Source organism: Prionailurus viverrinus, chromosome F1, assembly GCF_022837055.1.
Source record: "Prionailurus viverrinus isolate Anna chromosome F1, UM_Priviv_1.0, whole genome shotgun sequence".
Taxonomy (NCBI): Eukaryota; Metazoa; Chordata; class Mammalia; order Carnivora; family Felidae; genus Prionailurus; species Prionailurus viverrinus.
In genome coordinates, this window is record NC_062577.1 from 5,466,012 (window position 1) to 5,487,843 (window position 21,832).

At 38.2% G+C, this 21,832-nt stretch overlaps 1 protein-coding gene across 2 annotated transcripts in view; it reads right to left on the reverse strand.

The window, feature by feature from the left end:
* Positions 1-4,378: 4,378 nt before the first annotated feature.
* Positions 4,379-21,832, reverse strand: part of WDR64 (WD repeat domain 64) — a 151,030-nt gene continuing 133,576 nt past the window's right edge. For both annotated transcript variants that reach the window (XM_047840593.1, XM_047840594.1), the window contains 6 exons: positions 19,809-19,918; positions 16,685-16,873; positions 14,582-14,687; positions 11,257-11,337; positions 10,316-10,426; positions 4,379-4,888 (listed from right to left, as the gene is read on the reverse strand). In XM_047840593.1, the coding sequence (XP_047696549.1) occupies positions 4,805-4,888; positions 10,316-10,426; positions 11,257-11,337; positions 14,582-14,687; positions 16,685-16,873; positions 19,809-19,918 (681 nt within the window). In that variant the 3' untranslated portion in view covers positions 4,379-4,804. The remainder of the gene's footprint in view (positions 4,889-10,315; positions 10,427-11,256; positions 11,338-14,581; positions 14,688-16,684; positions 16,874-19,808; positions 19,919-21,832) is intronic.

Below are 21,832 nucleotides of genomic sequence, written 5' to 3' on the forward strand. Positions count from 1 at the left end.
ATTTCGAGTTTTATAACTTGTGGTCTGCAAATATGCACAGTATGGTCTCTATCTTCTGTACTTGTTGAGGGCTGATTTGTGTCCCAGTATGTGATCTATTCTGGGGGATGTCCCCTGTGCACACTAGAAGAATGTGTATTCTGCTGCTTTAGGATGAAATGTTCTGAATAATGTTATGTTAAGTCCATTTGGTCCAGTCTGTCATTCAAAGCCATTGTTTCCTTGTTGATTTTCTGTTTAGATGATCTGTCCATGTTTGTGATTGTTTATATATTTGGGTGCTTTCACTTTGGGCGCATAGATGTTTACAATTGTTAGGTCTTCTTGGTGGCTAGACCCTTTAATTATGATATAATGCCCTTATTCATCTCTTGTTACAATATTTATTTTAAAATCTAGATTGTTTGATATAAATATGGCTAGTCTGGCTTTCTTTTGGTGACCATTAGCATGATAGATGATTCTCATCCCCTTACTTTCAATCTGAAAGTCTAAAATTTTAGGTCTAAAATGGGTCTCTTGTAAAAAGCATATAGATGGATCTTGTTTTCTTATCCATTCTGTTACCCTATGTCTTTTGATTGGAACATTTAGTCCACTGATGTTTAGAGTGAGTACTGCAAGATATGAATTAATTGCCATTGTGTTCCCTGTAGAGTTGGAGGTTCTGGTAGTGTTCTCTGGTCCTTTCTAGTCTTTGTTGCTTTTAGTTGTTTTTTTTTTTTTTTCCGTGTTTTTTCCCAGAGAGTACCCTTAAAATTTCTTGCAGGGCTGGTTTAGTCGTCATGAACTCCTTTAGCTTTTGTTTTTCTGGGAAAAATTAAAAAAAAATTAACGTTTATTTTTGAGAGACAGAGAGAGAGACAGAGTGTGAGCAGGGGAAGGGTGGAGTGAGAGAGGGAGACACAAAATCTGAAGCAGGCTCCAGGCTCTGAGCTGTCAACACAGAGCCTGACACGGGGCTTGAGCTCACGGACCATGAGATCATGACCTGAGCCAAAGTTGGATGCTTAACCGACTGAGCAACCCAGGCGCCCATTTCTGGGAAAAATTTTTATCTCTCCTTCTATTTTGAATGACAGCCTTGCTGGATAAAGAAGTCTTGGCTGAATATTTTTCCAATTCAGCACATTGACTATATCCTGCCATTTCTTTCTGACCTGCCATATCTCTTTGGATAGGTCTGCTGCAAACCTGATCTGTTTTCCCTTATAGGTTAAGGACTTTTTTTTCTTTGCTGCTTTCATGATTCTTTCCTTGCCTGAGTATTTTGTGAATTTGACTGTGATATGCCTGTTCATGGTCAGCTTTTGTTGAATCTAATGGGAGTTCTCTGTGCTTCCTGGATTTTGATGTCTGTGTCTTTCCCCAGGTTAGGACAGTTTTCTGCTATGATTTGCTCACATAAACCTTCTACCCCTTTTTCTCTCTCTTCATCTTCTGGAACCCCTATAATTCACATGTTATTCCTTTTTAATGAGTCACTGAGTTCTCTAATTGTTATATCATGCTCTTTTGCCTTATTTTCCCTCTTTTTTTGTGCTTCATTATTCTCTGTAAGTTTGTCTTCTAAATCACTGATTCCCTGCTCTACTTCATCCATGTTGCCGTGGCATACATTCAAGATCACATCTCAGTTATAGCATTTTTAATTTCGTCCCGAGTAGATTTTATTTCTTTTATCTCTGCAGAAAGGGACTCTATGCTTTTTTCAACCCCAGCTCATATTCTTATTATCGTGATTCTAAATTCTGGTTCAGACATCTTGTTTGTATCTGTGTTGATTAAGTCCCTGGCTGTCATTTCTTCCTGTTCTTTCTTTTGGAGTGAATTCCTTCATTTTGTCATTTTGGAGGAAGAAAAAGAATTAATAAAATAAAAAAATAAACATTTAAAAAATTAACAGCAACACACACAAAAAATCAAATAAAGGATGCTAGATCCTAGGTGTGTTTTGGTCTGGCTGTTGCAGGAAGCTTGACAGAATAGAGAACAAAGGGAAAGAAAAGAAAGAAAAAAGGGAAGAAAAAGGAAATCATTTGAAAACTTAAAAAACAAATGCAGTAAAAAATGAAATGATGAAAGTAAAATAGAATTTAAAAATTTACAAAAAAGTAAAAAACAGTACAAAAAATTAAAGAAAAATCTTTTTTATAAAAACGAAAAATAAAAATAATTTTTTTCTTTCTACATTCAAGAATAAGAAAAGAAAAAGAAAAAAATTTGAATAGATGGACCAGAGGACAGAATAAAAATATGATGGAAATTATGTCCAGTTCCCCCCAGAAATCAAACTATGAAGCAGTTTATAGGCCGTAAAGTAAGCAGGTGGAGAGACTTGTGTTCCTCTGGAGCATGGTTGGCTCAGATGGACAGAGTTTGGCATAACACCCTGTTCTCCAGTAGATGTCACTCCTTAGTTTACTGGGGTGATTTTTGTGGTGCATATAGGCATGTATGCACATGCGTGGGAGGGTTGACAATGGTATCACCCAGCTACCCAGTCTCTAGTATCTGTGCTCTTGGTCACTGGAAATCAAGCACCCCTCCTTTGTCTCCAGCTTCTGTCCACTCCCTGCTTCTACATTTTCAGCAACCAAGTCATCAGCCTGCCAGGCGGCACCTCCTTCCTGAGTTTTATCTCAGATGGGGCTGTGTTTCCAAACCTCTCACTTCTGAGGGCCCTGCAGATTTGAACCGCTCAGACCCTCTGGGGGAGGGAATCGCCAAGCAATGGCTGGTGCCAGCCTGTCCCCAGGAACGTTCATGTGACCACGCTGTTACCGATGCCCAGAGACTGTGGCTGAGTGCCAGCCCACCCCAGAAAATGTTCATGTAATCGTGTAGCAGTGGTGGTTCAGGGATTACAGTAAATCACAACACACTTCTGGTGCCAGGCTTCACCCTTAATGTCCTTGTTCCAACAGCAGTGAACATGGCTGTTCTCCAGGGTCCACTGGGACCTTTACCTCTGGGTGGCCACACAGCCTCTACCAAATGTCCTCCCAGCAGGGGAACCACCTCTTCCTGTGTGGCTCGAGGACCACTTGGACCTCGCTGTCTGCTCCGGGGGATTTGCTCTTCCTACCAGAGCTCTGCCAGGTATCAAGCTGTGGAGTTTCAGACTCTGCACTCCCCTGTTTATAGCATCTTAATGGTATTTAAACCCTCTCCTTTCTCCCTTTCTTGTTCAGTCCCTTGCTGGTGCTTCCACTCTTTCTCTCCAGATGCTTTTGGTGGGAGTGCTTTTCCTGTATCTTCCCCCCTGTCTCCATCCTCCCCCTGCAGCAAAAACAGCTCCCTGCCCTCCACGGCTTCTCTCTTCCCCAGTTTGCCTCTCCACTCCATGTACCTGCCAAATTCTGTGTGTCAAGTTGTACTGATTTTTTTTAAATCCTCAATTAAGTTTTCTAGGTGTGCAAGATTGTTATTGATCAGGCTGCATTTCAGGGACAAGACAGGCAAAAAAAACTTCCATGCTGTTCTGTCACCTTGGCCTCTCCCCCCCCAACTTATTTTTTAGAGGGAGAGAGACAGACAGAGAATGTGAGTGGGGGAGAGGAGCAGAAGGAGAGGGAGAGAGAGAGAGAGAGAGAGAGAGAGAGAGAATCTCAAGCCGGCTCCATGCCCAACTCAGAGCCCAACATGGGGCTTGACCTCATGAACTGGGAAATCATAACCTGAGCTAAAATCAAGAAAAAGAAAATTAGTAGGAGAAATAATCACATTCCTACAAGCACCCAAAATTAGTACACACCTCAAAATAAACATAGAAATGTATAAAGTTTATGTGAATAAAAACTTTCTTTATTTTTTCCAAAGTTGTTGGAACTTTAAGAAATGGAGCCCTTCAGAATGGAAAGGCAGAATCAAATCTTAAGAGACCACAGTTTTTTATTACCAAGTGGTATCATGCATATAACTGCTTTGGGTGCGTATAACCCTTGACATGGGAATGCTTTCATTACCCAGAGCTCTGAATCATTTCCCAAAGAGAAGTGAGGTCAGTGAATGTGCAGTCTTCAATTCTGATACCTTCCTCATGCCTCTGATTTATTTAAAATCTCTTGTATTGTTGATCATATTTAGATGCTTTCATACAAATACAAATACAAAAATACCAAAAAATGTAAAAATACATGCGTGCCCATTGGTAAAATTAATGATTTGGCCACATTACCAAAATCAATTGGTAAAATAATTAATAAAAGATGAACCCAAGAAAGGTCAGATAATTCTTTTTATCTGGACTCATTTCTAGACTAAATGTAAATAACTTCTAACTTTAAGAAACTCTAAACATTTTCTTCCACATGACATTTCCCTAAATGAAGGAAATAAAGATCTAGAGGCTTGATTTGCACATTTTTCTTTTTAATGTTTTTCTTTGTATAACACATAGGATGAAACAAATTCTGATAATTCTGCTTATGAATTCGGGTGAACAAGGGGGAGATGCAAACAGCTGATCATTGATAACCATGTTATTTTCAATCTACTTATGCTATTGATTCTCTTTGTTTCCTTATGTGTCATGTTGCTGACAGTAAGCAAGAAACATTCCCTATTCATTAAGTGGATTTCCATCTATGAATGAAGTTGGCTAACTGTCTGCTTGCTGCTTCCTTGTTCAGATCTGAGGCCACCTGGGCTCCATGAGCAACCTTCTCCATTGAAGGATGGCCTGAGGATATAGATATGGATGACAGTGTCTGGGGGACCCACACTTTCATCCTGAAATAAAGGCTGGAGTATCATACATGTGAAGCTCAGGCCACCACAGTCACATCTGATTTTTCTCTCTTCATTTGTTGATGGCTGGGAAGAAGGAAGAAGCCAGATTTATTTGTGGGACGAAATTTCTTTTCAGACTTTTCTTCCGTTGACTCTGTGAAATAAAGGACATGTCAGTTAGTAACTGGCATTATATGATAAATACAATTTTTAGAGTCAAGTTGCACCACTAATTTATGTAGAGATTTTAATCCTCCTAGTAAGAAAGTATATAGTTAGTTGCTTAACTATCCTGTATGCTTCCAGGGTAAAAATGTGTTAAGAACTGGAGGTGGGGGTGCCTGGGCGGTTCAGTCAGTTAAGTGTCAGACTTGATTTCAGCTCAGGTCATGATCTCATGGTGAGATCGAGCCCCGAGTTCGGCTCTGTACTGGGCGTGGAACCTGCTTAGGATTCTCTCTCTCTTCCTCTCCCTTTGCCCCTCCCCCACTTGCTCAAGTGCGTGCCTGCATGCACACACTCTTTCTCTCTCTCTGAGAAACGAAACGAAACAAAACAAAACAGGAGGTGGGGTTCCAAAAGGGTATGGTGGAAAAGCAGAAGCTTTGGACTAACTACTTGACTGGGCAGTTATCCCATGCTGGGACTCAACTACCCAGTCTGCAAGGGTTTGATTAAAATAAAGCCAATTACAGAAGTTTGCTATGTTGTTGTCAGGCATAAAGATATTGTATATGAATATCATCAGAGTCCATTGACTTATAGGAAAATAAAATCAAGTGATGATCCCACAAATGAGAAATGAAAATTAGTTTTGAATTAGATAGTTCTGGAAGACATACATATAGAAAGTTAAACTCATTTGGTTTAAAAATTCAGAACAAGAAGTATCTAATTTTTGTCAGTAATATTCAGCTAATATTGACAGTACACATCAATTTGATTTTATGCTCTATTGTGGAGAATAAGAAAGAAAGAAGGAAGAAGGGAGAGGAAATACAGAGAGTTATAGCTAAAGAAAAAAACAGAGAGAGCCCCAAGGTAAAATTCAAGCACCTAAAGATCTCTCAGGCTTGAACGCTTACAGTCACCTGACCAGTCCTCTCTGAGACACAAGGTGGGAAACTTAGTTCCCCAGATCAATCCACTAACCAATTGGAGCAAATTCCCAAGCTGCACTGATTTTCTAATCTAATTTTCTATCATTATTCTCCCCCACTTCCTCCTGCTCTCTCCCCTCCTTCTTGATCTCATTCATTCTTTCATTCAGCAAATTTTGTGTGTGTGTGTGTGTGTGTGTGTGTGTGTGTGTGTGTGTGACTTATGTGTCTGTTCTAAGCCCTGGAGATCCAACAGAGAATAAGCCAAAGTGCCTGCCTTCATGGATCTTACATTCTAGTGGGGGAGAATCATTACAAATAAATCCACTTTTATGAAATGTGATAGCAGGTAGTGATTGGAGCTGTGAAGAAAAATAAACTAGGGTGAGGGCACAGAGAGTGATGGGAAGGGAGAGTTCTTCCTTGTTCATTACCTGCAGACTCTCATCTGGTTACTTAACCCGGAGGCACCGAGCAGCTTCCTGACTGCCTCAATTACACTGCATTGTATTCAAGTGTCTGGGCTCTGAAGTTAACCTGCTGGATTTAGATCCCATCTCTACTATTTACTTCTTTTGGGATCTTAAATAAATTATTTATCCTCTTGTGCTTCAGTGTTCTTGAATATCAAATGGGGATGATAATCATAACTCTCTCGTTGTTATAAAGATTCAGTGAAAGAGAGCATATAGAGCCTACAGGTTTGTGCCTGGCATGCTAATTTAAACATGAATGTTAGCCATTATCACCAGCGGTAACACTCAGTTATGGTTTATATCCCCTTTCACCTGGAATAAAATTGTGAGTGTTTTTCTGTTATTCTTTGAAAAGTTATAAAGTATGCTATTATATATATTTTTTCATTGTTTTAAGTAATGGATGAAACACAGTTGTATGAATAATCCAAAACTAACAGGTAGTCAAAAGAGTGTTTGGGGTTTTGTAATTCATATATTTTATGCCTATATTTGCATTCTTATATATCTTTCACTTAAACATTTTTCTATTATTGGCTATGCTTCCACAATTGTGTGAATGGATCACATGTCACAAGTTCATGTTCTCCCACTCTCTTCCACATTTAAATTGAAAAGGAGCTACAGTTGACCCTTGAGGATCCCCTCATGAAGTAGAAAATCCACGTATAACTTTTGACTCTCCCCATACTTAACTACTAACAGTCTACTGTGGACTGGAAGCCTCACCAGTAACATACACAGTGGATTAGCACATATACCATATTTTTATAATAAAGCTACAGAAAAGAAAATATGATTAAGAAAATCATCAGGAAGAGAAGGTATACTGTACTGTATATTTATTGAGAAAATCATCAGGAAGAGAAAATACTGCACTGTAATTATTGAAAACAATCTGCACAGAAATGGACCCTTGTAGTTCAAACCTGTGTTGTTCAAGTGTCCACTGTATAAAATTGGCTCTGATGTATGCTTTCCTGTGCTATGGTTAATATTTTGTAACTTGTTTAATTCTAAAGGGATTTACAAGCTATTTAAAGACACTAATAATTGAAATCAGCATTTCTATTATTTAAAAATAATCAGTTGGAGAGATTAAGATACCTGTTTTTGGACTATTTGCTCAGAGAACTTTCTCTTCTCTTTACTGTGAGCTCTTTGATCTATGAATGGCTTCTTAGTGCCCAACACAGTGCAGGGCACATTAGTAGGTATTTCAAGATGTTCTGTACATGTTTGTTTCACAAAACTGGAATTTGAACACAAAATTTTCTGAAGTAATATTATGCCTAGCTTCTTGGAAGTGCTTTTCATGAAAATAGATATTTGATGGGTATTTATTAATTTGACCTCATCCACTATTTTCCCCACTTAAGCTGTATGTTTTTTTTTTTAAATTGCAGACAATCAACATAGTGATTCTTTTTTTTTTTAAGTTTATTTATTTATTTTGAGAGAGAGCAGAAGTGGGGTGGGGGTAGAGAGGGAAAGACAGAATCCCAAGCAGGCTCTGTACTCTCAGTGCAGAACCCAGTGAGGGGCCTGAACCCACAAACTGTGAGATCATGATCTGAGCCAAAGTTAAGAGTCAGATGCTTAACAGACTGAGTCACCCAGGTGCCCCCATGATTCTTTAATCTATACCAGTTTCCAGATTTCATTGTCATCTTGCTAAGTGCATAATTTTGTGGAAAGGACCTAATATTATTTTGGAAACAGATTTTAACCCCTGACTATACTTAACTCTTTTCTACATTAAACTAGAAAGGGAATTTTTACCTTTTCTATAAGCAAATGGAGATATCTACTCCTCTTACCCTTCTTGTATGGTTAATGATTTTTCAGAGTGAAAGAAAGCTTTATTCTCTTTATTAAGAGAAAATAAAGTTTTAATATCTATTAAAACAGTAGATATATTAAAAATTCCATTGCATTTGGGGAAATAATTTATCATATTTCATGATCATTGACAAAATTAATCATAGTGGAATCAATTTCTGATGATCTAAGTGTAGATTGTTCATTATGTAGATTAACCATGACTAATTTTTATTCCATTTTTGTCTTCCTCCTGGTATTTAAGACACATCTGGCCACCTTCTTTCTTCACTTAGTCTGTACTTAAAGAATGCAAAGTATATTTAATATCAGATGAGGCAAAACAAATAAGAATGGAAATACAAGCATAAAATATACAAATTATAAAACCCCAAACAAACACTCTTTTGCTTACCTGTTAGTTGTGGATCATTTGATACCACTGTGTTTCATCCACTACTTAAAACAATTAACAGTAAATTATATTATTTTATAGAAAATCCTCTATTGCCAAAAATTCATATTCAAACAATTGGTAGAGTTGATGATTAACAGGAATCATTTATGTACATAAGCTAACAAAATAATGGTCAAGATTTCTATATAATTAAATAAAGCAGCTTTTTGTTCTGGTGGTGGGAGTTATGATTTTTATCGTTTATTCCATTAGGCACAGACAGTATGAACCAGCTCTTTCTGTTTGCAGTCTGACATCATGAAATGAGGCTTACAAGAAGTACCATGTGTTAGATCCTCCTCTTAAGGTTTGATCCATTTTTTTAAGTTTATTTATTTATTTTGAGAGACAAAGGGCATGAACAGAGGGGGGCCAGAGAGAGAGAGGGAGAGAGAGGATCCCAAGCAGACTGTGCTATCCACCTCAGTGGGGGGCTCGAACTCATGAACCGTGAAATCAAAACCTGAGCTGAAATCAAGAGTCAGGTGCTTAACCAACTGAGCCACCCAGGAGCCCCACATTTCATCTATTTTATTATAAAGATGAGACGAATGGCCACAGGTTAAGTTGAGCCAATACAAGCTTCCTGGAACTAGTAGAAGAGTGACCGCATTTGAATTTTCTAGGCTGTATGGCTTAATAGGATGAGCATGACATTTAGAGTCACAAGTAGAACTCAGCTTATCACTTATTTCTTATGTGATCTTTGGCAAGTCGCTTACCCTCTGGTTAGGCTCTACTTTTTCCCAGTTTTAAGGTGGGTATAACATTTTTCTTTGTAATTGTTGTGAAAATGAGGGGAATAATTTCTAAAAGTACTACGTAAACTGTAAGTCGTTGAACGTTAGCTACGCCTATTAATACACAAAACAACTTCTTGACGTGGCTGGTGAGACAGAGGCTTACTGATTTCATGGCTCCATCCTGTGTAGGTACCATAACATTCAGAAGCAAGGATGGTTATACAACCCTCAGAGATGTTATGTCATGTTACCTAGCTTTTTTTTTTTTAACTTTATATGATTTTCTTTTTTTAAAATATAAAATTTATTGTCAAGTTGGTTTCCATACAGATTCCCTCCTCAATGCCCATCACCTACTTTCCCCTCCCTCCCACCCCCCACCAACCCTCAGTTTATTCTCAGTTTTTAAGAGTCTCTTATGGTTTGCCTCCTTCCTTCTCTGTAACTTTTTTTTTTCCCCTTCTCCTCCCCCATGGTCTTCTGTTAAGTTTCTCAGCCTCCACATAAGAGTGAAAACATATGGTATCTGTCTTTTTCTGTATGACTTATTTCACTTAGCATAACACTCTCCAGTTTCATCCACATTGCTACAAAGGGCCATATTTCATTCTTTCTCATTACCAAGTAGTATTCCATTATATATATATATATATATATATATATATATATATATATATATATATACCACAACTTCTTTATCCATTCATCAATTGATACTAGCTTTTAAAACTAGGCAGTGAATCTAAGTCTTGAATTAGCTCTGGAAAAATTTCATTTGTCAGGTTCAGAGGTCCTGTTTAATTTTTCCTCTCTGTCCAGCAAATTCATGATTTCCATCTCACAGAGCTAAAACACATGCATCCTGGAATATTCATGATAAGAATATGGACTGAGAAAATCTTAGGCCCAGAATGTCCCTGGGAACAAAGAAATAATTAACAGTCCACACAGAAAAGGAATACATTAGGAATTCTAAGTACTAACCTTATCATGAGTGTGACCTCCCTTCTTTTTTCCTGGAATGATGTCAGAAGATTCCCTTCGTGCTTCTGAACCAATGAGTGGAAGAAATCTTAGGCTAGTGGGGCTTGGTACCTAGAAGCCATAAGTAAAGATTTAGTGAGACATATTTAAGGTGATTACACTTGTAATGTGAATTCACGGGGGTGGAGAATAGGGAAAGGTTCAACTGCTTTAAAATATACCCCTCCTTCCCAGATGCCCACTATGACTTCTTGACACTTCATCCTTAGCATTATCTGTAGCTTAAGTGTTTGACCCTATTACAGGGAACATGTTCTTGGGAAGGAGAAATAACATTTTATGAAATAATAAGGTTAAGTTGAAGTATTTCTTCTTCAGTTTAATATTCTTGGTTTAATTAGTTGTTTAATTTAACAGAGGTTAGCTCTAGTGGAGACTGGAAGAGAATGAGTAAGGAGAAGAAAATTCTGGGCAGAGGATGAATTCTGGGCCAACGGACAGCACAGGCAAAGTCACAGAAGAGGGAAGAGTGGTGATGCTTAAGGAATGGCAAGTAATTTGTCACAGCTGGAGTATAAAGTACATGGGAGAATGTGGTAGAAAATGAGATCATACAGTTCAGGCAGATGCCAGATTATGAAAGGTTTGTATGCCAGGCTAAAGGTATTTGGATTTTATCCTGTAGGCGATGAAGAGCCAGGTTAAAATCTGAAATAGTTTCCTATAGTGTTGTTTAACGTGAAATGGCAGAGGCAAATGGTCAAGACCATGGACACCTAGAACTAGAGACTTCTTTGGGATCAGATGCAGCACGCTCATAGAAGCATCAGTCTGCTTGGTTATGTGATTTTCTTCAACCTTGTTGGGTAGCCCAAGGTCGGGAATGAGACATCAGATTCCTTGTTTTCTAACTACTCTAGTTCTAGAAGCCTCCAACTTACCCTATATATAGGAAGAGAGCCGAAAACAATCCCTGCCTCTCTGTTTTCCATCAGGAATCCTTCTAAGGCACGTCTTCGAATCTGCAAAACACAGGAAGTGGATGTTTAGTGATGTGGGCACATTCTATCAGTGGCAAAATTCCTGGGTTTAAATCCTGACTCTGATGCTTATTAGCTGAATGATCTTGGGCAAGTTCTTTCCCTGTTGACTATTTATGAGGATCAAATGAAATAACACAGATAGTGTGCTACTCAAATGTAAGATTTACTATCATTGTATTATTATTACTGATAATGATATGTCATAAAGAAGTGAATGAATATATTTTATATAATTGAGAAAGAAAAGGAATAGGCAAAACAAGATTCTGGAAGAATTCAGAGATTCCTAAGAAAAGGGTGTTTTAATTCAACTTTAGCATTAACGTTTTATTATTTTACCAATGAATTGAGAAGATAAAGTTGAGCTAAGGGGTAGACAATCTTTGGGGCATTTGATTGTTTCAAGGCCTTTTAAACTTTGCTAAAGATTTCCCCAAAATGTATTTAATATTGCAGTTAAATTATTTAAAAAATTATTTCTTATCTTCAAATTGGAAGAGAATATTAAAAGGACATACCAATCTTTATTTTTAGGTTGTACTATTTCAATCCTATTCAACAAAATTGAGTTATATGCTATGCATAAGTTTTTGGCCATAAAGAGCTTAGGACTCAGTGGTGAGTGGGAAGTAAAGAAGAGTACACAAAAAAATACTGATTCATTGGAGAACATGGTAAATGAATACGCTATAAAACACAAAGCAGGGAGAGATCAGGGTTGTTGGAGAATGTAGAATTAACATTTACTGAGAATCTGTGATGTAACTGTATGCATCTTCACATCTAATCCTCACCACAACACTTTGAAGGGTTTGCAGATGAATAAAGAGATAAAATTATTTAAGATTAAACCTAAGTCTGTCCCACTCCCCATCCTGTCCTTCTCCTCCTTGTCACCCTGCCCTCTGGGAGCAGCTGAGTTCCACTTGGACAGAAAGGCAGGACTTATGAAAACTATTTAATTTGGAAAATATTAAGTATTTATCAAATTATGAAGTTGATAATGTGAAAGAATAATGACATAATGAACATCCATGGACCCACTGCTCTGTTTTATGTATTGAAACAATACCCTCGGGGCGCCTGGGTGGCGCAGTCGGTTAAGCGTCTGACTTCAGCCAGGTCACGATCTCGCGGTCCGTGAGTTCCAGCCCCGCGTCGGGCTCTGGGCTGATGGCTCAGAGCCTGGAGCCTGTTTCCGATTCTGTGTCTCCCTCTCTCTCTGCCCCTCCCCCGTTCATGCTCTGTCTCTCTCTGTCCCAAAAATAAAGAACGTTGAAAAAAAAATTTTTTTTTAAAAAAGAAACAATACCCTCAACTTTGAGGTTCTGAGTCCTTTTCATCTGCCTTTAAAATGTAATGACTGTCCTGAACTTTGTGCTTTTAATTCTCTTGCTTTTGTTTATATAGTTTTACTTTATGTAAATTTTTGCCCAGACAATATTTTATTTAGTTTGGCTTCTTCTTGACTTTTATATAAATGAAATAATTATGTACATATTCTTAAGCAAAACTTTTCCCATTTAATAGCATGTGTCAAACAATTATTCATATACATGAGTGTTGTTTTGGTCCATTTATATTCACTCTTCTGTAGTATTCCAATTTATAGATATGCCATAATTATGTTCAGATTATAATGTCTGTGAGCATTTAGGCTGCTTTCAGGTTTTTCTATTACAAACAGTACTGCTCTGAACATTCTTGTGCCTGCCTCCTAACCATGTGTTTAAGGATTTCCCAAAGATATATATCTAGGATACTATAACTATTTTCAACTTTACTAGATAACGCCATATTGTTTTCCAGAGTGGTTCTACCAATTTACACTATTTCTGCCAGCGGATTAGTGTTCTGATTGTGCCAAATGCATACTGACCCTTGATATTGTGAGACTCTCTGACATTTGCCAATCTGCTGGGTGTAAAATGATATCTCATAATATTATTGATGTGAATTTCCATGTTTACTAATGAACATCTCATCATGTGCTTATTGGCAATTTTTTTTTCCTTCTGTGATGTATCTATTCAAGTATTTGACCATTTTTTAAATTGGACTGTCTTTTTTTTCTTATTGATTTTTTTAGGAGTTCCTTTTCTATTCTGAATACTAATCTTTTGTCAATTACAAAGGTGGGGTGGACTTGACAGAGAAAGGTCACAGATGTGGTATGGACAGCTCAGGCGAACTGGGGCAGAAGGCAGGAATGCTCAGGAAATAACAATTAGCCTGATCTGTAGAGGGTGGGGCAAGGTAGGTTAGTAACAGTAGATAAATTTAAAAAGGTTAAGTCTGGGGTGCCTGGGTGGCGCAGTCGGTTAAGCGTCTGACTTCAGCCAGGTCACGATCTTGCGGTCCGGGAGTTCGAGCCCCGCGTCAGGCTCTGGGCTGATGGCTCAGAGCCTGGAGCCTGTTTCCGATTCTGTGTCTCCCTCTCTCTCTGGCCCTCCCCCATTCGTGCTCTGTCTCTCTCTGTCCCAAAAATAAATAAACGTTGAAAAAAAAAATAAAAAGGTTAAGTTTGGCTTATTGTGTTGAAGATCTTGAAGAAATTGATTTCAATTAATACCACACCTTAGCCTAAAGACTCATGCTATATCCACTTTTTACAAATATTGCAAATAGAATGAATAGCAGGACCCATTTCTCTCTTAATTCTGCACTGAAGAAAAGTGTGTCAGTCTGTGATAGGCAGAATCATGGCAACCAAAGATGTCCACATCCTATTTCCCCCACCCCCAACCTATGGTTTCACTGCCTTACTTGGCAAAAGGAACTTTGCAGATGTGATTTAGGTCAGGAACCTTGAGGTGGATTATACAGGTGGGTCCAATCTAATCCCAGGCATCCTTAAAAACAGAGAACCTTTCCCATAGGGTCACAGACATGTGACCACAGGAAGATGGTCAGGGAGAAGCAATATGTCTGGCTTTGAAGATGAAGGAGGAGGCCCCCAACTAAAGCATTGAGATTCTCCCCTACAGCCTTTATAAAAGGAACATAGCTCTGGCAACACTTTAATTTTAGACCAGTGAGAACCAGGACAGACTTCTGACATATAGAACTATAAGATAATGAATTTATATTGTTTAAGCCACCAAGTTGGTAGTAATTTGTAGCAGCAATAATAGAAAACTAATATACCAGAGAGATCTAAATTCAGGAAAACAAAAGCAAAGTGGTTTATCTTTTTTTGTTCACTTGTTTGTTTTAAGGCTACCTTGGGAGAAGAAAGAGACTTGAAAAACTTAAAATCATGATCCACTTGAAAGGCCTTGGGAGGTGTACGTTTGAAAAGCAAAGACATTGAGCTCATTTTTTTCCATCTGTGTAAAAAGATACAAGAAAAACTGTTCAGCACATACCCACATCTTTTATTCTCTGCCTACTGCACATGTATCCATTAAATCCTTCTTTCTCTGGGTCCCAAATTCTCTGGCTTTCATGGCACCAGTCCTAATGATGCTACCTCTGCACTTACTAGTCATTCTTTATTTGTTCACTCAAATACCTTTTAAGTGACTATTGTGTGCTAAGCACTAAGCTAAGAACTGGTTATATAAAGATGTATAAAACATGGCCTTAATCCTCAAGGAACTCACAGAGCTAGTGAAGGAGATGCATATTACCAAATTAGAATATACTATTTTGAGTACTAAGATAAATGGATGTTCAAGGCTCAGCAATTACCCATTGATCAACTGTGTGTGGGGAACTTTACCACAACTTGATGAGTCTTTACTACACCACCTCTCATGTTTTGGCATGATCTCTTCTCTGGAGGTCTTGCTGGCCAGCCAAGGCAAGGCTTGAACCCTTCAGTGGAGTTTTGGCAGTCACGTGGAACCCTTGTTGATTCTTCTAAAATTGCTGCTGTGTGGCTTGTGACACTTTGCTTCAATTTCTGTTTCTTCTACCAACTGTTGGACTAGATGATGGCATGCAATCTCTCCAGATTTGGCGCACTTACGATTTCCCTAAAGGGCTTTATTTTAGACAATCCCTTCTGCTTCTTCCCATTTTTGACTCATCTGGTCAGTTCCCCCTGTTTTGGTCTGCTGTATATTACCAGTCCAGGGAGGACCCCCATGCTTTGCTGATGTTGAGCTCAATTAAGCTCCAATCACTTCCATAATGACAAAGATCCAACCACATCAAAACCAGGACTGAATGTTACAAAAGCACAAAACACCTTTTGCCAACACTCTGTTCCCTACTAGGGAACTGTCCTCTTTTTCTAAGCCTTTAAGCAGTGCTCAGGTGTCCTTGAGACACAAGCATATCCATGAATCAAACTCTTGTCTAACGTTAGAGCTATTTGACTTCCTTACAAAGCAATATATACTATCACCACCTCACATCTCCTATTTATTTCTCAAGCACTAGCATGTGATTGTTACCCACCACTCCACTGGCATTACCCTCTCCAAGGTCATCAGCTGAAATAATGCCAATCGTGTGTTTACTTTTCTGTTGTCCTATGTGACTTCACTGCCACGTTCTACAAATGTGTCCTCATTACCACTTGTCATCATACCATGTGCATGTGGTTTTCTTTTCAACAACCAGACAGGTCTATCTCAATGCTCATTAAATATCTTCACTTGGATGTCCCACAAACATCTAGACTTACACTTGTCCAAAACCAAATGCACTATCCTTTTCTTCAGACTTGTTTTTTCTCTTCTGTATTCTGTCACTATGATTTCTGTAAAGCTTAAAATCCTTCTGTTGGTCCGTTACAAAACCCATTGCGATTTGGCATCTATAAAATTTTCTTGCTTTATCTCCCACCACGTCGTTCTTACTTGCTCACTGGACCCCCTAGTTGAAAAACTACATCATAGTCTTTCATTATTTAGTGCTTTTACTTACCCATGATTTAAGTAAACATAGAAGATCAAAGTTGCCTCTCTGGTCTTGTTTGGTTACATCCCATTTACCCCTTGGTGATTATCTTGAGAATGACATTTTCCTAGAAGTACCATTATACTGAATTGTAGCTTTTTGTTTACATATTTTTCCCCTCCACTGGATTGCAATGTTATTGAAAAGTCCTGGACTTTTCACCTTTGAATTCTCCATGTCCAGCACAGTGTCACATTCTTGGGGTGCCTGGGTGGCTCAGTCGGTTAAGTGTCTGACTCTTAGTTTCAGCTCAGGTCATGATCTCACGGTTTGTGAGTTCGAGCCCCACATTGGGCTTTGTGTTGATGGCACTGAGCCTGCTTGAGATTCTCTCTCTCATTTCTTTGCCCCTTTCCTGCTTGTGCTCTTTCTTAAAATAAATAAATAAACTTAAAAATAAACCCAGTGGTCTTACTTTTGCCGGTCAAATACCAGAGGATATTCATATTTTTGCGTCTTCTCTGTGAATTTGTTTTCTTCTTTTATTTCTATGGGATATTCATTAACATCACATGGCAAAATGAAATCATTTGTTGGTGATATTTCAAACATTCTTCGCTGTCCAAAATATCCACAGTAATGACCATTGAGGGCATGCCAGACCCTGAGGAAAGGCAAAAGTAGGGAGAAGAAAGTAACTGGAATTCAGTGAAAATTATTGTTTATTAGATCATTTATATGGGCTTTTACTGGTCCATCAGAGATTTTAAGCTTGATTTGAGGACTATTCCTGTTAAATACACGGAACCAGTCATAGCATAAGCATTTTTATCCATTAGAATTCTAATCAACAACAATTTTGGGAAATGTTGATTTGAATCTGTACTTATGATGGCCATTCATTAAAATCAGAAAACAAGGAATGGATATTTCCCAGAATAACACTGTTCATTCATTATGATCAGAACCTGTGTTGGCTGACACTATGCTAGTTGAATTAGGCCTTACAGTGTGCTATATCTTAGTTGTCTACCTCTGCATCAGCATCAGTAGAGCTTGTGGGAGGAGTTTCCTAAGGATGCTTTTACTATTAACAAAATCCTCTCAACCTCCATCCATAACTCCTACTGTTATGGAAAAACCATACTATTTTTCACAACTGAGTTATAAAATAAGGTGACAAAAGAAGTGTTTTTTTATCCATATACATAGTTTTACCATCAGGTCACTCTGTGAGATCCCTCTAAGCAGCCCACTTGATTTAAAGTCCTATAGAATATCCTTAGCAAGAGTGTGTGCCCTGCATCTTAAGGAAAGATAAAACAGTATGTGGAAGATCTTGCTTTTATATCTTGACTTCAACCTCAGAGTAACAAATGATGGAAGCAGTCATCATGGCCCATGAGGAGGACACACTAAATGAGGTAAGAGTAAATTCCATCAAGTTCAAGTGGTTTCCCAGGTCACGGGGGCGGGCATTGAGAGGACAGAGGAGAGGTATCTAGCCAGGACTCCTCACACCTAATAGCATCCTAAGAATGTAACATGAGCATTTTACATCCCTTACATATTCTAATTCTCCTACACTGCCTTGCCAGAGCCTTCACCAAAGTGAAATGGACCAGTCCTTCCAGCACAGAAGTTAGAGGGTAAGGACTACCTTTAGGACAACTCCAAACTCACTCTATTCTAGGTCAGGACTGAAGCAGCTTCTGATCTTGTTTTGTGACATTTCCTGCTGCATGTGGAATTCTTCCAGATGATTGATCCCACCTCTCAGCCTGATTTCCTGGGTCTTAGATAAATATCTTAGCCCTGTCTATCCTCTGTCTAAAAGCTAAGTCTTTATTACACTTTTTCCTATTATAATATCACAATCTTTTTGATAACAAAGATTTAGAATGTTAAAATTCCCTACCCCTTTGGAAAGTGGCAGCCAGTGTTTGCAAAAGGACATAGCTTAGTTATAAAGGGAAGTGTATCTGAGATAGTTATTCATAGAGCTACTTTTTCTGAATTGAGTATCTAGGGAGATCTCCACTTGAAGGAATCATATAAAAGAAATTTCTGAGCAGGGAATGCTCATAACAACAGAAGTGTGTGCACATGTGACATGTGGTGCACGTGCACACTTGCGTTTGTGTGTGCATGCCTGTGTGTGTGCATGCCTGTGTGTATTACAACCCCAATTAGCACTTCTGCTGACAGGTAGCTGAAAATAAACCGGAACAGACACCCAAGGGACAGAGTTGTGAAAAACATCTGTAATAATTAAATGTCATGTTTTTAATTTTTCCTATAAATAAAATAACACATTCCCTTTCTGGTGGAGGAAGAGCTGTTTAACCCCAGTTAGGACCTTGCCCCCTTCCAGACTCACCTTTCACTCAACATTTCTAATAATTTACTTTCACCCTTCCATATTTAAAGTATTTTTCTCTTTTAGTGCCTCCTTTCTCTCTCTTTTTTCTTAAGTGCCCCCTCTCTTAATGAATGGTACCATCGTTCACTGAGTGGTATATGGCAGGAGGTAGGCTTGACATCCTCTGCTTACCTTCCCTTTCAGTTAAAGTTTATGTCTCTTGGATTTTATCTCCTGGACAGTTCTCAGATCTGGACTATCTGCTTCCAGCACTGTTGCCACTGCCCTAGTCCAGGCACCTGCACTCAGCATAGACGTCCAACTGGTCTCTTTGCTCCCACCTTGCTGCTCTGAAATCCATTCCCTACACGTTATTTTTTTTAAAAATGTAAATCAGATTATGTTAGTCCTTCACTTAAAATCCTTTGGAGGCTATTTCCTTCAAGGTGAAGTTTCAAATCAGCCCCAGGCTCACACAGGGTCTTTTACCCAATGTAAAATATTCCTTCCTTTTTGCCTTCACTATGTTTAAACTCTCCAGCACACTTTGAAACCTCTCTACCACTCTCGATCTTACCTGACTTTATTCTCCCAAGAGGATAATTCATTACTATGATTTTGACACATTTTAATATGCAGCAATTTGTCTCAAGAAATGTCATGGCATTTCCTTTCTTTTTGTATGTGTGTATGTGTGTGTGTGTGTGCGTGTGTGTGTGTGTGTGTGTGTGTGTGTGTGTGCAGTATTGGTGTATGTATCCTTAGCATTATCCAGGCAATTAGAAATAAGTAGGCTTTGCAGAATCAATCACAGTGTCCGTGAAAACATTAGCTTGCTTTCACTTTTCTCAGTGTTGAGTTGCACTTTGCTATGACTTTCTTTATGCCTTCTGATCCTGTGTCTCCTGTGGCTGTTCCTGGGCTTGGGTCTATCTCTCTGAGATAATCATCTTGCTTCATTCTTTGAAATGAGTACACAAAAAACACTTTTATTGAAGTATTTGTTATACTCTGACATGGATGAGCAGGGCATCTTGTCTCCTTGGGCATGGAAAAGAATCCCAAGCCAGTGGCCATCTTTCCAAAGCCCTTTCTGCGTGCCACATTTGTTTGTTTGTTTATGTATTTATTTTAATTATCCAATCAAGATTGTATTTGGGGTATAAACTTAAACTGTAGCTTAAAATTTTTACTTCTCGCGCTCAAAACCCTAAATTCACAATATGAAGGTCCATACCTTACTGAGCCATCAATGGAGGCAGTAAGTACCACTTGTTTGTCTTCTACGTAGATTACTTGAACAATTTCTAAAGAATGAGCACGCCAGGCAAGCAGCTGCTTCAGTTTCTAGAAAGCAACAATAAAGCATATTCCGTAGCATAAGTATGTGCTGATCATAATCCAATCTCAAGCAAAACCAGTAACCACGAATGAGCCAAGCTTCCAAGTGAATGGGTGTGGACATCTGTGCAAGTCGAAACCCCTCTCCCTGTGAGCTCTTTTTCCTTGCTCAGGTATCCTAACTCCATTTTTAGGTGATTGTTCATCTCATGTATTCCTGGGAGAAAAAAGACCTTATGTCTTTAGCAATTTCTCGTTTAAGTGAGGATGAACATTTAGTTGAGGATTACAAGATGAGTAGACAAAAGAAAAGCCTTAGGAGAAAGGCTGTGGGATAGGCAGAGGCAGAGTGGAATCAGGGGCAGGAGGAAGCAGAGCTGAAAGGTGAGGACTGAAGGGGAAGTTGGCAAAACTTACGTGTTTTCAAATTTTATCCAGAGATAGCCCTGGTGATTTTGTTCTCTTTTTTTGGTGGTGGTGGTGGTGGTGGTGATGGAGGTAGTAGGGTTATATATGATATCACAAGGAATCAACAATTAGAATGGGCCTGGCTCATTCTCTTTGATAGACCTCAGAGGTCTCGATTCAAGATGTGGTTTATCCTCAAGTCTAGAGCCTTTAAACAGGCCTGAACTGTGTGAACTAGAGTTGTCCACTGGAAAGCTGACTCTGTAGCAACATCTCCTTAGAGCACATTCTGTCTCTATCACTGATGAACTCACACCAAGCACTACTTCTTCTGGAGTCATCTACCTAGAATATATGTGTAGCTAGAATTCTGGCAGCTTGGAGTTTTCTTATGAGCCTCCTATTCATTTAGACTTGAACAAAGTTCAGACACAATTCCTCCTAAATTTATTGACCTTCTGACTCAATCCCCTCTAGTTGTTCTTAGACAACCAGGGTGAAATCTGCATTCTCTTACTTCTTATTGTCTCATAGTTATTCAATAATAACTTGTCATCCAAGGGTTCTTTCTCTGCTTTGGGACTGGATTCACTTAGGCAAGTGTTTCTCTACTATGGGCCATATCTATAAGTAAGAAAGACATTTTACAGATGTCAACAGATACAATATCTGCACATGCATACCAACAAATTTCAGATACTTAACCTTACTATGTGCAATGCACACTGATATCATCTATTCTATTCTATTGCATTTTATTCCCCTTTTAAATTAAAATACTGGTCACCACTCATTACACTGGTTTTATAACCCACTAGTGGGTTATAACCTGTATTTAGAAAAACATTGCTCTAAGACTTTTTTTTTTTTTGTAGACAAGTGTATATTATCATATGTATGATTTCTCTTCCTGTGGACAGGTTTTGACTATCCTATCTCTTAGAATATCTATATTATATAGAGCATCTTTTTAATAGTAATGTTGCAAGAGAAGCAGATTAACATCTGATGTATGCACTGACATATTTATTGTAACTAGTTGTAATCTATAACTGAACCTGATTTAATTCATGATATATATTAATCTGTGTAATAATGAGGCATCTTATAATGGGATTCTGTTGTATATAGGCAGCCATGTACAAAGTGGAAAAAATACATTGCCCAAATACAGAAAAAGGTTGAAATGACATTGAATATGGAGTAATTTCAAATAAGTTATTAAAATAAATTCTTTGCTTTTATAAATTGGTAAAAATGCTTTAAAATAAATTCTACTGATAGTTTAATTCAATATTATTTTATAATTTTGTTTTTAAGATTTTCTCTAAATTTTATAAGGTCTTGTTTCCCAGTTTATAGAAAGTTCATTTGCAAAACTGTAAGCTTTTTGGGTCATACTTTTGTGCCTTAAAATTAATAACAATATATGATAATCATCAAAATTAAGGGAGAACAGATAACTTTCCACTTATATATGGTTCAAGCATGTCATTTGTTTTTGTTCTGCTC